Consider the following 13,207-nt stretch of genomic DNA (forward strand, 5'->3'; position numbering starts at 1 on the left):
TGGCCATGCTGAATACACTACTTTACATGTTTCTGTGTAGTTCACTTTCAGAGGTGGAAGAAGTATTCTGGTCCTTGAGGAAAAGTAGCAATGCCACACTGTGAAAATATTATAGTGCTGCATTTAAAACCTTACTTAAGTAAAAGTGTGTTACTATTATCAGCAAAATGTGCTTAAATGTACTTCAGTTTACGAGAAGAATTTAAAATCTCCAAATTTGTAGATACTGTACATGGTTATCATTGGACAGAAAGGGTATGAAAAACTGTAATCTTACAAATGACTAGTGACTAAAGCTGTTGGACAAATGTAGTGGAGTAGAAACTACAATATTTTACCTGAGATTTAGTGGAGCACAAAAAGTTGGATGCACAAAAAGCACAGTACAAATACTTCAAATACCATATAAATTTGAGATATTTGTAGTTTACTTTAGTACGAGTAGAAGTATGAAGCTGCACAAAATGAAAATACTTCCAGTGCTTCAAAATTGTAGAACAGGTACTTTCTCTCCCGCCCTGTTAAATAATATGCAGACTTTCTTTTCAGGGCAAAATACAATTTGTTATGAAACTGCGCCATCTTGTGGATATTTATGAGAGCCTGTAAATACAGTATATCAACACTTGACATTATTCCACTGAAATCAGAACACATGCTTTAATTGTGCGTTACCACTATTATCTTTGGAACTTATTAGCCTACTCTGTTTTTTTAATGCATGGTATTTTTTTTTTTTTTTTTTTTTAACAAAGAGTTGACAACAAAATGTTACCTCTTTTTCTCATGTTTGCCTATATTTCTTTCGAAGCATACTTGCTTACACAATAATATCTTGTAGCCAGTCCATAACGAGGGGTCGCAGGATGGAGAAATTGATGCAAATTCGCCGACAGGCGACACAATTCCACCGATCGTACTTGACCCCCGCTGCAACCACGTTGGAGGTGGAGCTTTAAACGCGCGTCCGGTTCCGCTGCCGCTGTGTCCGTGTCCTCGCTCGCCGTTTCTACATCGTCTCACGCGGGGAGAAATGAGAGCAAGCCGCCCGTTGTGGAAGTGACATGATAACATAACGGCGCCTCGGCTACAACATTTGCCTGCCTCTTCGTTGACTGGACTGCAATGCCGCCGCAGCGAGTATTCGCCCTGCCGCGGCAACAATCCCTGCTCCTGCCTGCGGTCATCAACCCGTTTGTTCAAGACACAAAACTAACCAAAGCCGCTATAATTAAAGTGAGTATGGTGTTTGAGTTCAATGATCGCGTAAATGCAGCCTAGTGAATGATAGTCATCGCCTTTGGACACACGGCGCGCACAGTGTTTCAGATGTGTGAGATTACACACACAGACTGCTGTGTAACAGGGGCCTATAATCTTCTCCAACGAGGCTGAGACAATCGGCTTGTAAAGCCTCGTTATATGCAGCACAAACAATGAGAGCCGTTGTGTGCATTCCAGAAAGCTGTCCAGTGAGGTGAATTTCTACACTCCTGCATAGTTCTGCTATTTCGAACGACTAACGCAGGCCATGCTGCAGCTGACAGCATCCTCCCCTGTGTGGTATAGGCCTATAACTTCTGATGCTTGCATGAATGTATCCCTTCTCCACGCAGTGTGTCCTGCTGGGAATCCTCCTGGTCCCGATTCGTGCCATCCTCCTGTCCCTTGTTCTGATGGTGACATGGCCAGTGTCTGTCATAATAACCCTCAACCATCCACTGAAAGGAGCAGTGGAGCCAATGACCGGCTGGAGACGGTAACTATGGATACAAACACCATCCCACACTGCAACACAACCTCCCACAGTGCCACCCACACCTCATGGGCTCCAGTTCAGACTGCTATCCAAAGCCATGGCCTACTGGATATTCACTCAGACTCACTCAGAAAATGGAAATAATTAAAAATCTTAATAACTACCAAGCACTTTTTTTTTTTTTCTTGGACATTATGTCATTTTCTTTCTCAAATAAATTGAGTAGATGTACTAGGACAGGCTAGGACATGAGAAACCTCATTGATTGTAACCTTTTTTTCTACCACCACAGCGCCATGCAAACATTTAAGGTTTTCAAAGAGACTGAAAACACTGTGACAAAGTTATATATATATATATATACAAACATATATTGCGTTGCTCTACTAAAACAGTGCATTTTACTAAAGCACAAAGTGGCAAGAGTGTTTTCTGACTTCATAAAGTGGACAGGAAAACAGAACGGAGGCAGCATATTCTCAAAATAATAGTGCCTGGCATGACTTGAAGAATGTGCAGCAGCATGCCAAATCATGCTTTCTGAGATCATATCTGCCCCACAGGCTCAGTTCCCCTCAGTTCTCAGAAAGGAAATAGTCAGTGGTATTAGCAAGGGTTTAAGGGGAACTGAAAATTTGATTTGTCCCTTTCGAGGCCTGTTTTTCATAATCTAATGTAAAATAGTAATATTTAGACTTTAATATAATCAATATTACTATATGTAAGTAATTAAATGCGTCCCCGAGGTGGAAATGTTAGGCAGTATATGTATATCCTTAGATGGTGAATATAGTATGTAAAAATGTTTTAAGGTAGTTAGCATGAATCTTCCATGTAATGAATATATTCCATGTAAAAGATGTAATGTCTGTTGTGTAATATTTAAACTGGGCAGCATTTTAAAAAGGGTTAGCTGTGCATATAGTTGCTGCAGCACATTTCCACACATTTCTTGTGAACTTAGACCACAGCTTCTGATCATGACCAAACATGGTGTGAGTGACTGACAGGAACAAGAAAAAAGCTTCCCCCATCATGTATCTATGTATCGCTTTGCTGTTTACGGGCTCAGATATTTTCAAGAAGGTTAAAGTTCTCAAGACTTCAGATTTCACTATGAGAGGACAGGATGTATATCGCAGCACTTGTTATTTGTAATGTGAGCACTGAATCCAATATGTTCCCTTAATGTGAAATATTTGTAGTCAGGCCTGGACTGGGACAAAAAAAACAACAACAAAACAAACAAACATGCCAGAGATTTTAGCCCAGATCGTCCCATCACAATCGACCACACACAGAAGATCGTCGCGCTTCCCTGAATACGTACACAAACTGTGCCACGCCCTAAAAACCCTGAAGCGGTGTTTAAGTAAGAGGGAATGAAGGAAGATTAAGAAAGAGGAAACATGATAAATACCTTCAAATATGTGGTGTTGCAAGCTTGTACACTCCCAAATGGTTTGTTTTTTTCCAAATCCTAAAAGAGCACTGTTCACCCTTCAGTCTGATAAATCAATGATCAAGATGCTGCCAGCTGACTCACTGTTGAGGTTCATGAAACAGAGTTAACAGAATAACATTCATCCAAAAGGACAACCTACCAGCCAGAAAGCATAAATTGAATGGCCTTGGTATGTGAGCACACTGTTAGCAAGCCACCTTACTACACTTTAACATGGATATAGAGCCGCGTTCAGAAAAGTAGCAAGCTGGCTAAATTAAAGTGGAGCAATGTGTGCAGAAATGTTTAACTTGTAATAAAATGAAGTTATGTTGATGCCACTACAGGTTAATAATGTGTTCTTGGACTCCAGAGAAGCATAGCCTAATGCTAATCAGCTATAATCGATTGTCAGTTCAGCTCAGTTTGTATTGTATATCAAACATACAATACACATTGTACTGAGAATCAACACCCAACTTTGTAGACCTACATGTTTTTCAACCACTCTGCACTGGTTGTTGTTTTGTTTGCAGTATTAGTATGCGTAAAGCCCCATCAGCTCTCATCAACTCTCAGCTCACAAGCTGTAAAGTATAGTGGGCTTCCAGTTGGCGCAAAGGCAAAGTAAGTGACATTTGTTCGATCAAACCGAGGTCTGAAGACCGGTATATGTTGTTAGTGAGCATGTTGCTCTGTGCTCTCTGAATAATGAAGGAGGTCACATGTTAGCCATAATAACTTCACCAACTGATAAGTTTAAGCTTCTATTCTCCAAAACCCGCATTACACTGCATTAAGCTTCCCGCCCAGTTGAGCAGAAGGACTCATGCAGCTTTAAATATTCATTGGTTTGTATTCTCTGGACAGGTTTTTAAAGATCCACATTAGCTTCCATCATTTTGTCACAGTGTTTCAGTCTGCACTTTCGACATCCTACTTTTTCTACAGAATCTGATGAAGTAACTGGCGGAGCATGCTTTTCAATTTTAGGGTTAAAAAAAAAAAAAAAGTACAAAATGTTGCAACGCTTCCTGTTGCTAAAACACTGACGTGGTTAACAGTCTAAATAAACAAGCTGTAAAAGTACTGGATCACTCGAATTTAAATATCTGAGGAAAGAATAAAATAATTTCGGACTTAATTCATATCAAGCACCGCTCAAAGATATACATTTATTTTTCCTTTTCACAGAATTTCTCTCTAAAGTTCAGTAATCCCAAAACATGTTTGTCATCTGCAGATTTATGTGTCGAAGGGTGATGGGTGCCTTGGGGAGGGCTTACTACTTCTGCATGGGCTTCAGAGTGGTGGTGAAGGGGAGGCAGGTCAGCAGCAGTGAGGCCCCCATCCTGGCTGTGGCCCCCCACTCCACCTTTTTCGATGGGATTGTGTGCATTGTAGCAGGCCTGCCCTCCACCGTCTCCCGTGTCGAGAACCTGGCTACACCCATCTTTGGCAGTGAGATGCTTTTTACTTGCATTTTTGTTTCAAGACAGGGAAGTAGGAGAATGTGTGTTTGAGGAAACCTTCCTTGTGCTAAAAACTACCACTGTGTGAGTGTGAGTGAGTGAGTGAGTGAGTGAGTGAGTGAGTGTGTGTGTGTGTGTGTGTGTGTGTGTGTGTGTGTGTGTGTGTGTGTGTGTGTGTGTGTGTGTGTGTGTGTGTGTTAGGGTGAAGTATGAAACCTGTTTGTCATGCAGTTTATGTCTGTCAGCTGTCTGAATAAATTTCACACCCTTTGTGAGAGTGTGTTCACTTGTAGAGGGGCTTGTAATGTAAGTAATGGGAAGTCATTATGTTTTGCTTCTTGAACAGTAGTAGGTTCAGTTCAATACTTTGGAGATGTCATTTAAATAACCACTTGTTATCATAACTAATATTTACAAATGTTCCTCATGGAGTAAACATGTGCTACGGACCTGATAAATAAGAAGTTTTCCATCCATCTTTTTGATAGTAGTGACGCCACCGAGCTTGTTTCATTTAGTAACTGTCACATCTATCACATGGTGATATCAGTAATATCATGAAGCAGTCACACTAAGTGACTGTTTAATCAAACGGCCCTGCCATATTTAATGCTCAGAAAACAGTGCAATAAATCGAGGCCTGCACATGAAATAATCAGTGAATTATATGACAGGAAACTAACTATTTTCCTCCTCTACATGTGTGTGTGTTGATGTTTGTGTTCTGTCCTCTCGGCAGGGTTTGTGCGCTGTCTCCAGCCAGTGCTGGTGTCCAGAAAGGACCCGGACTCCAGGAAGAACACAATCCAAGAGATTGACAGCAGAGCCAAATCAGGAGGCCACTGGCCACAGGTCTGTCACAAAGCAACCAAACATCCCCAAGCAAAAAGCGCCTCAATATTAACTTGAGTGGGTGTACTACGAAGCAAGTTGAACATACCCAGGCTTTCCATCGTGCCATGACGGTCTCTGAACACTCTGCCCCCCGCAGAGGACCGTCTTACTTCGTGCAGCGAGCTCCACTGGATCTTCTCCGATTGGTCAGTGGGCGGTACTTTCTTACGTTTTGATCTGATGTCTCCAGCATAACCTGCTCTGGATCAGGTTAAGTTTGCAGCATAAATTACCATGGTGATCTAGCCACCTTCGTGACACTGACAACACTGTCTTTAGTCTCAACATACCTCAATCACCCACTAATCTCGCTTCGTAGTACACCCCTGTGGTGAATTAGAGCTTCAGAGAAAACAAGCTTGTCAGATAAGAAACCTCACAAGCAGCAAAGCTGGATGTTGGTGTGGCTTCACAGTTTCTTTTGGCAGTTTTGGAGGACCGCGCTGTATAAATCCGGTTCTGTTTTTACGCCATTTGAGAAAAAAAAAAGTGTGTACACTGTTGACTGACATTTGCATATTATAAGCATCAGCTGCAAAACATTGCCTACTTGATCAAAAATGATAGAACACATAATTTTAACATATAGTAATGATTGTTTGTTCCTCAGGTTCTGATATTTCCAGAGGGCACATGTACAAATCGCTCATGTCTTATCACTTTCAAACAAGGTAAGATATCAAATTTATATTTCATGTAATTAAATCCGAGTAGGTTTTTCTCTTTTGCAACATAACATGCTAAATACATTGAAAAAGAAAACAGAAATACAAAACAGCTATTTAACAGTTCCATGTGCTGCTTAAAGCACATCTATCATTTGCTCTTCGCATAAATCCAATCCACTGAGCAGACAAGGCCACACATCACTCAATGCTGCCTTGCTTCATTCATTCATTATGTGGTTTGTGCATTAACTGGTTGGCAACTCAGTACAGTGGGAATAAGGGGATGGTCAGTATAGTTCAAGTCATAGTCTTGCAGCTATTTAGCTTTCATGCATTTGTAGCCACAGATTCTAAATATATATAAATATATATATATATATATATATATATATATACATATATATTATTTATTTTTGTTCATAATGCCTGTTTCCCACCCACCTCTAGGTGCCTTTATCCCCGGGGTCCCTGTGCAGCCTGTGCTTATGAAATATCCCAACACAATGGTGACTGTCTGCGATTGTAAAACAGCTTAAATATATTTTTCCTCACATTTTGAGAGCCATAAAGTAGATGCCACAGTGTACTTGCTTGTTTGCGCAGAAGATATAAAGAGGCAGATACACACTTAACCAGCTAATAGTTTACTTCCATCTGAGGCAAATGCATTGGATTGTCAGGGTACCAAGCCTGAACAGCTTTTGAGTGCAGGTTTTTATCTTCGTATATTTGCCTTATTTCAGTTCTTGAGTTAAGCTGTCACAAAGGCTGGGCGATAGCAACATTAGAAGCTCAGCTTCTATCTAATGTATAAACCATCCTATCCTGGTGTTAATGTTTTATGAATCTGTACATTGCCCCCCTCTTCTTTTTCTCCAGGATACAGTGACTTGGACTTGGCAGGGTTTCAGTTCGTGAGTGAGCTTCATACAGTTGTGCCTGTTGAGTTATTTTTGATGTTTCTCCGATAGTCTGCATGTTTTATGAAAGCAGTCTCAGCGTACTTTTTTTTTAAAACAGTTAACACTATTATAACACAACAACAGTAGCATTACTAGCTTATAGCACATTTTGACATTAATGAATGAATGAATGAAAAAACAGACTGCCCTACTTGTGTTATGTGCAGGAGGACGCTGCTGCTTCTAACACTGTGCCAGCTCTACACCACAGTAGAGATAGAGGTAACACGCATTCGCATTCACTTGATGTGCTTCCTAATATAGTGTAGTCAGGTAATATAAAGTTTTAGTTCTTATATGAACTGTTCATTATATTGCACAATATTAATTTAATGAAAACTTTAGACGTAAAGAAACTTAATTTGGTGGCATTGTTTGGGCAGTTTTTCTGGTAGTATGTTGTTGACTTATGCTGTACTCAGGCTGAGGCGTGTTTTCTGCAGGAGGGGATTTGGCTTCCATGCAGAGGTTTAGGCGTTTTACTTTCAGTTTGACCTTCCTTGTGACCTTTTTTATCTGTTTGTTCTGTTTCCAGTTCCTGCCGCCGTATATTCCCACAGAGGAGGAGAAGAAAAGCCCGCCTCTTTTTGCCAGCAGAGTGCGAGAAACTATGGCTCAGTAGGTGTTGAGTGGTCTAATGCCTGTTAGGTCCTGTTATGTAAAGCACGTCGGGGTTGCCTTGTTGTTGGAAGGTGTTTTTTAGATGCATTTACAGTGCACATTCCCCTGTGAATTGCTCGAGTTCATAAAGTGCAGTAGAAAAGCAAAAGCATAGGTTTATCCAAGTAATAACAACAATGTTAAACACGTATTGGGTGCATGTAAGTTGATAAGAAAATGTAATAAGATATAAGGGGTGGATATTGTGCAGTTTAATATGATGGCAACTGTTTAAATTGAATCAGTTGTGCATTTTTTTTCTGTCAGTTCTACATTAGGGTGCATTAGGTTTGGTTCCTGCATTGCACTGATCGCTCTGATCTTTGCATGTCTTCCTGGCCTGCTCCTTCTCGCTCTTCACTGACCACTATATATGCAAACCCTTTGCTTTCAGTGCTTTGGGAGTTCCAGTGACAGACCACACATATGAAGACTGCCGCCTGATGATCTCAGCTGGGGAGCTAACACTTCCGATGGAGGCTGGCCTGGTGGAGTTCACCAAAATTAGTCGTAAACTCAAGTAAGAACATCTCACTTTAATGCACTTTAAGGCATAACAAAGCAGGGAAGTTAACACTGACAGAGCTAGAACATTTGTTGTTGTTGTTGATTGTGGCATACACCTGCTCCCTTAGTCTGAAGTGGGACAATCTGAGGAAGGAGCTGGAAGGTTTCGCAGCCATGGCCAGCTCCTGTAAAGGAGGGCGCATAACCATTGAGGAGTTTGCCACATTCCTGAAGCTTCCTGTCAACCCAGTCCTGCAGGAGCTGTTTGCACTGTTTGACAGGGTAAGAGACCTTTACATCAAATATTTGGTTACTTAATCGATTTGGAATACTGATTAATACTATTGTGAATGACCAGTAAAATAGTGAACTTCCTCTTGTTTTACAACACGCCACTAGTTACAAAAAAATATTGCTAAGAATACCCATTTAAAATAATAAAGTCATGTTTTTTTTATATCATATAAATTTTATATCACATGAAGTCTGTCAAAAAGCTATAGTGGTAGTCAAGAAATGAAATGACACTGTATTACTGACATGAATCCAAGATAACAATAATGCAAAGATTATCAGCATTCAACATCAGCTTGCACCATAAAAAATAAACTGCTATCATTCATAATAATCTGTGCATTAAGTGACACATATTTGTATTGCTGTGTTTTTGACCCTGTCTAGAACGGAGATGGCACCATTGACTTTAGAGAGTACGTCATCGGTGTGACCATCCTGTGTCGGCCTGCTAACACCGAAGATGTTCTACAGATGGCTTTCCAGGTAAGACGGTAATAAACAACACTGTGACACTGATGTTCTCTTACTAGGAGCCGAATACTATGCAGAAACCTATTTTAGTGTCAACTGTATACAAATAAACAGAAATGTATTGGTCTCCACTTTAGTAGCTCACCCAAACCAGCACTTTTTAGGACTTCTTGTAGAAACAGATTGCAAGACATATATCCCACACTGTTATTTCTTGCACACATTATGCTGAATATATTGCATTGCATATATTCTGCCGATATCATCATGGATCCAGGATTTCATCACTATCTTTAGTCAGCTTTCATTGTAGTATTAGAACTAGAACCTGTGACAAATATTGTGTGAATATCTGCAGTGTTTACTTTTTAAATGAAATATGAGTAAGAGTAATTATTAATATGATAATAATAATAATAATAATAAGTAGAATGCCCCCAAAAAAAGTACTTCTAAACCACTCAACCCGGCTATGACTGTCTGTGCACAACAGTCAGTGGCAGCAGTACTGCAGGAAGAACAGAGGCAGCATTCAGAGAGGTTTGGATAATATCAAGTTAACAATGTGTGTCTGTTGTGAGAAGCATGGAGTCATTTTGCTGGCCATAAGGTCAGATGTAGTTTTGGACAAACAGTTCTTGCATTTATGTGATGCATCTAAAAGGCTTTTTTTTCTGTCCAAGTATTTCTTTAAAAAAATAATTTCCCCAGTTTGATGTAATATTTTCTCACCTGCCTACCCATTTTCATACTTGTATTAATTTCTCACTTGCTGTCCTCTCTCTGCAGCTGTTTGACACAGATGAGGATGAGAAAATCACCCGGGAAGAGTTCACCACTCTGCTGCGCTGTGCTCTGGGTGTGTCAGATCTAAACGTGGCCAAGCTCTTCAAGGAGATTGACGCTGATGCCTCTGGTTTCATCACCTTCAGTAAGGAGATTATGCCTTTAAAACAAAGGCTAAATTTTAGTCTTTTAGATTCCTGTTGTATGTTCACCTGCACATTGTGGGATGGGAATTTCATTAATCTTGCTTTCACTTCTTATTCCCCAAACTGAACTGTATCCTGATGTTTTTCTCTGTGCCTGTGACTCTTCAGGTGAATTTCAAGGCTTTGCCACGACCCATCCGGAGTACGCAAAGCTCTTCACCTCTTACCTGGAGCTTCAGAGGTACCAAGCTATCCAGGAGGCGAGGCCGGGGGAATTGGAATTGACCGGTCAGATCAGCGCAGGGGAAAACCAGGAAGACGGCACCTCTGACAAAAAAGATGACTGAGACTGCAGATGACCGAGAACTTTGCTTGACTGCACTGAGATGAAAAACAAAAGGTTGTCATCTGCCAAGTTGTTGCTGTGTAGTTAGCAAGTTCAAGTCATCGCCAGAGCAGAGCCATATCCAGTCTGGCGCTTGGAGTTTTATCGATGGTTTTAGAGTGATTCTATTTTAACTTTTAGTGCCTTATAGAGAATTTAAAGATCAACATTCCCAAGTCATTGCACAAAGAATGTGTTTTGGGACTTTTTACATATGTAAAGATTTATGTGTGGGTATTTGTCCCTTAGAAAACAAAAAAAACAAACAAATAGGTGAAAATGTCAGAACGCTCATCAGTGTTTTAATTAACTGTCTGAACCCTGCAACCTTTAGAGCTCTAATATTAGAGACAGCATTTTACGATATACTTGGATATTGTCTTCAGATCGTCATGTTTTCAGCTGTTTCTGTGTAACCTGAGTTTACTCTTTCCTGGTCTGAAATGAACACAGCTTCCCGTACCTTATCCTTTGTGGTTTTTCTGTAAATGAGTGGAAAATTTGCCAAACCAACACATTTTTAAATGTGAGCAAAGAGTCCTTGTGCTTTTGTGTTGCAGTATAATTAGTGTACTGCAGGCTTTATTAAGATCTTTCCAGTCTGCCAACCCAGAGATACTCTGTATTAAAACGATGTCTACGACAAGCATAGATGCTGTGCGTTACACTTTTTTCCAGCGCTCAGGGACACAGACCTTGTAAGGCGGCTGTATAATTAGCCAGAGGTTTGCTTTGCATGTGTATCTATTTGCATTTCTACTGAAGATCGTTGTTGCTGAGACAGCAGCGTGTCTGCGCTGCTTTAAATTTACTAAAGCAAATCAACCACTGAAAATAGGGCAATTTGTGAGCAAAAAGGCAACAGAGCTTCTCCACAACAGCATATTCCAGCGGGGTATGCTTTCAGCTTAACTAGAGGCATTGTTATTTATTTAGCAGGGTGTATTGCAATTATGTGATTTATTTTTCTTTGTTGTTAACACTGCAAAGTTTGCTTTTTGAAATAAAAGAAGAATACAACACTTTTTCCTGCTCTGTTTTTATATTAATCACTGAGGAGACTTTGGGTATAATGAGGCATACTAAGTGAAATGAAAATAATACGGCTGTACCACTGGTTCTCTAAAACAACCACAAGGGGCCAGTAGTTACCTATTACAGTTCTGTGTGTTTTACCTGTGGACGTTTTAATACCATTTGTAAATTTAGCCAGTTCTTTACTTCAATGTTGGGGCTCTAGACAATAGGGTTTAGGTAAGATGCAAGGTCAGGCATGTATTAGATTAAGAGTGCACAAGTGTGTGTATATGTATGTAATATGCCACCCAATGTTGGAGCAATGAGGAAGGTATAGACAATCATAGTAGACTATATGTAGGTATTCTGTGTATATGGATGTTTTGTTTTTTCTGGCAACTCTTACTATAACTCCTCAGATTAAAATACTTTGAACTGGAGCCTTATTTGTGCAAAGAAAACATTGAAGCCACAGGAAATGTTACAGGACGCAGATATTAAGACAGAAAGTAAGGAGTAATAAAAGATTGCTCTTATCGTCCATATACTTTGACACTAGCAGGACATAAGATTAAACCTTCTTCTTAAACACAAACAGCTGAAGAAATCTGTCTGTTGCAGAAAATCTTAGCAATATCTTTCAAAAAGTCATTATCCAGGACTTATGCGCTGTAATGGCCCAATTAGTTGTGTGTGGTCCATTTCTCCACTTGGCCTTTCTATGACCCTACCTGTTCTCCCTGTTAGATGGGAGTGAGATTATCAGATAGAGCTTTTGTGTGTGTGAAAGAAACAATTTCTCATTAAATTAATAAATGGGTATTCAAGACTTGGGGAATAAGAGGACCCTTCCTTTCATAACAAATTGTGTATCTATCTGCTTCTAGGTCAAAACATGGGTTTTACTTTTACTTGTGATGTAACCATGAGTCCTTTTTCATTGAACTGTGTATTCAACTGCTCTCAGGAGAGGATACGGTGTTAATATGGAGCTAATATACTGTATGCTGCTCTAAATACAACATGGCTAACTGTGCTCACGCACATACAGGGACACACAGGAGATGCCGTCTCACTCGGTACGCAGAGGAGGCTGAAATGAATGATGGAGAGCGGGTCTCTTCATTAAAAGCCCGCTGTTAGACAAACTGTGATTACCAGCTGTGATTTCCACTTTCAATTTGTTTTAACCTTTTCAAACGTACAGAGGCTCATTTCGTTTTAATCAAAATTGATGAGATGGCATGGAATCAATTAAATCACATTGTTGCCACGCTTACAACAGTGTGACTCCGTCTCTACCCACAGCCCCTGCTCTCCTCTGTGCCTCCACACCCCTCCATCCTCTTCCAGCTTTCCCCTGGATGGCTGTTGTATATTGCTGTATCCATTTCATCCCTGCCTGGGGGGCGATCCTGTCACAGTAGATTGTGGGAGATACGTGCTGGTAATCTGATTTGGTCTCCTCAGGACCTGAGTGAGTGAGCAGCTTCTGTTTGTGGAGGCAAGCTGGACACAGGCCTCATACGGACGAGGTACTCACTGTGCCAGGCTGGAAGGAAAGGTCACAACTGACAGGCCTCGCTGTTAAATTGATGTGACATAACTATGGGCTTCAATTTAACCAGGTATAGTCCAGCTTTGCGAGGCCAAATCAGGACGACTCCTGGCTGAGTACCACTCAGGAAATCGAGATGCAGTCGTGCCGTTTGTTTCTCAAACTTTGCGGATCAATTTGT

General features: G+C 40.5%; 1 protein-coding gene and 1 long non-coding RNA gene across 2 annotated transcripts in view; one reads left to right on the forward strand and one right to left on the reverse strand.

Annotated features, from left to right (window-relative positions):
* Positions 1 to 13,207, reverse strand: part of LOC138616265 (uncharacterized) — a 244,587-nt gene that overhangs the window by 120,592 nt on the left and 110,788 nt on the right. The gene's annotated exons all lie outside the window — the stretch shown is intronic.
* Positions 944 to 11,476, forward strand: lpcat2 (lysophosphatidylcholine acyltransferase 2). The gene is made up of 14 exons (XM_069690415.1): positions 944 to 1,236; positions 1,617 to 1,759; positions 4,447 to 4,664; positions 5,415 to 5,527; positions 6,180 to 6,240; positions 6,685 to 6,743; positions 7,117 to 7,151; positions 7,367 to 7,421; positions 7,735 to 7,817; positions 8,254 to 8,379; positions 8,495 to 8,648; positions 9,048 to 9,146; positions 9,924 to 10,065; positions 10,235 to 11,476. Exons 1-14 carry the CDS (start codon positions 1,126 to 1,128, stop codon positions 10,411 to 10,413), a joined length of 1,578 nt encoding a protein of 525 aa, XP_069546516.1. The 5' UTR covers positions 944 to 1,125; the 3' UTR covers positions 10,414 to 11,476.

The sequence above is a fragment of the Brachyistius frenatus genome, unplaced genomic scaffold, assembly GCF_029030835.1.
Source record: "Brachyistius frenatus isolate BFR_SWC_R1_liver_20210118 unplaced genomic scaffold, ASM2903083v1 Contig_9, whole genome shotgun sequence".
In the NCBI taxonomy this organism is placed as follows: domain Eukaryota; kingdom Metazoa; phylum Chordata; class Actinopteri; family Embiotocidae; genus Brachyistius; species Brachyistius frenatus.

What these genes read in the sequence shown, in the direction of transcription:
- lpcat2 (XM_069690415.1), top strand. Translation starts at nt 1,126, where the DNA reads ATGCCGCCGCAGCGAGTATTCGCCCTGCCGCGGCAACAATCCCTGCTC. An exon ending in TGTTTGCACTGTTTGACAGG is followed by an intron (nt 8,649 to 9,047) that starts GTAAGAGACCTT and finishes GACCCTGTCTAG; the next exon opens with AACGGAGATGGCACCATTGA. An exon ending in TTCTACAGATGGCTTTCCAG is followed by an intron (nt 9,147 to 9,923) that starts GTAAGACGGTAA and finishes CTCTCTCTGCAG; the next exon opens with CTGTTTGACACAGATGAGGA.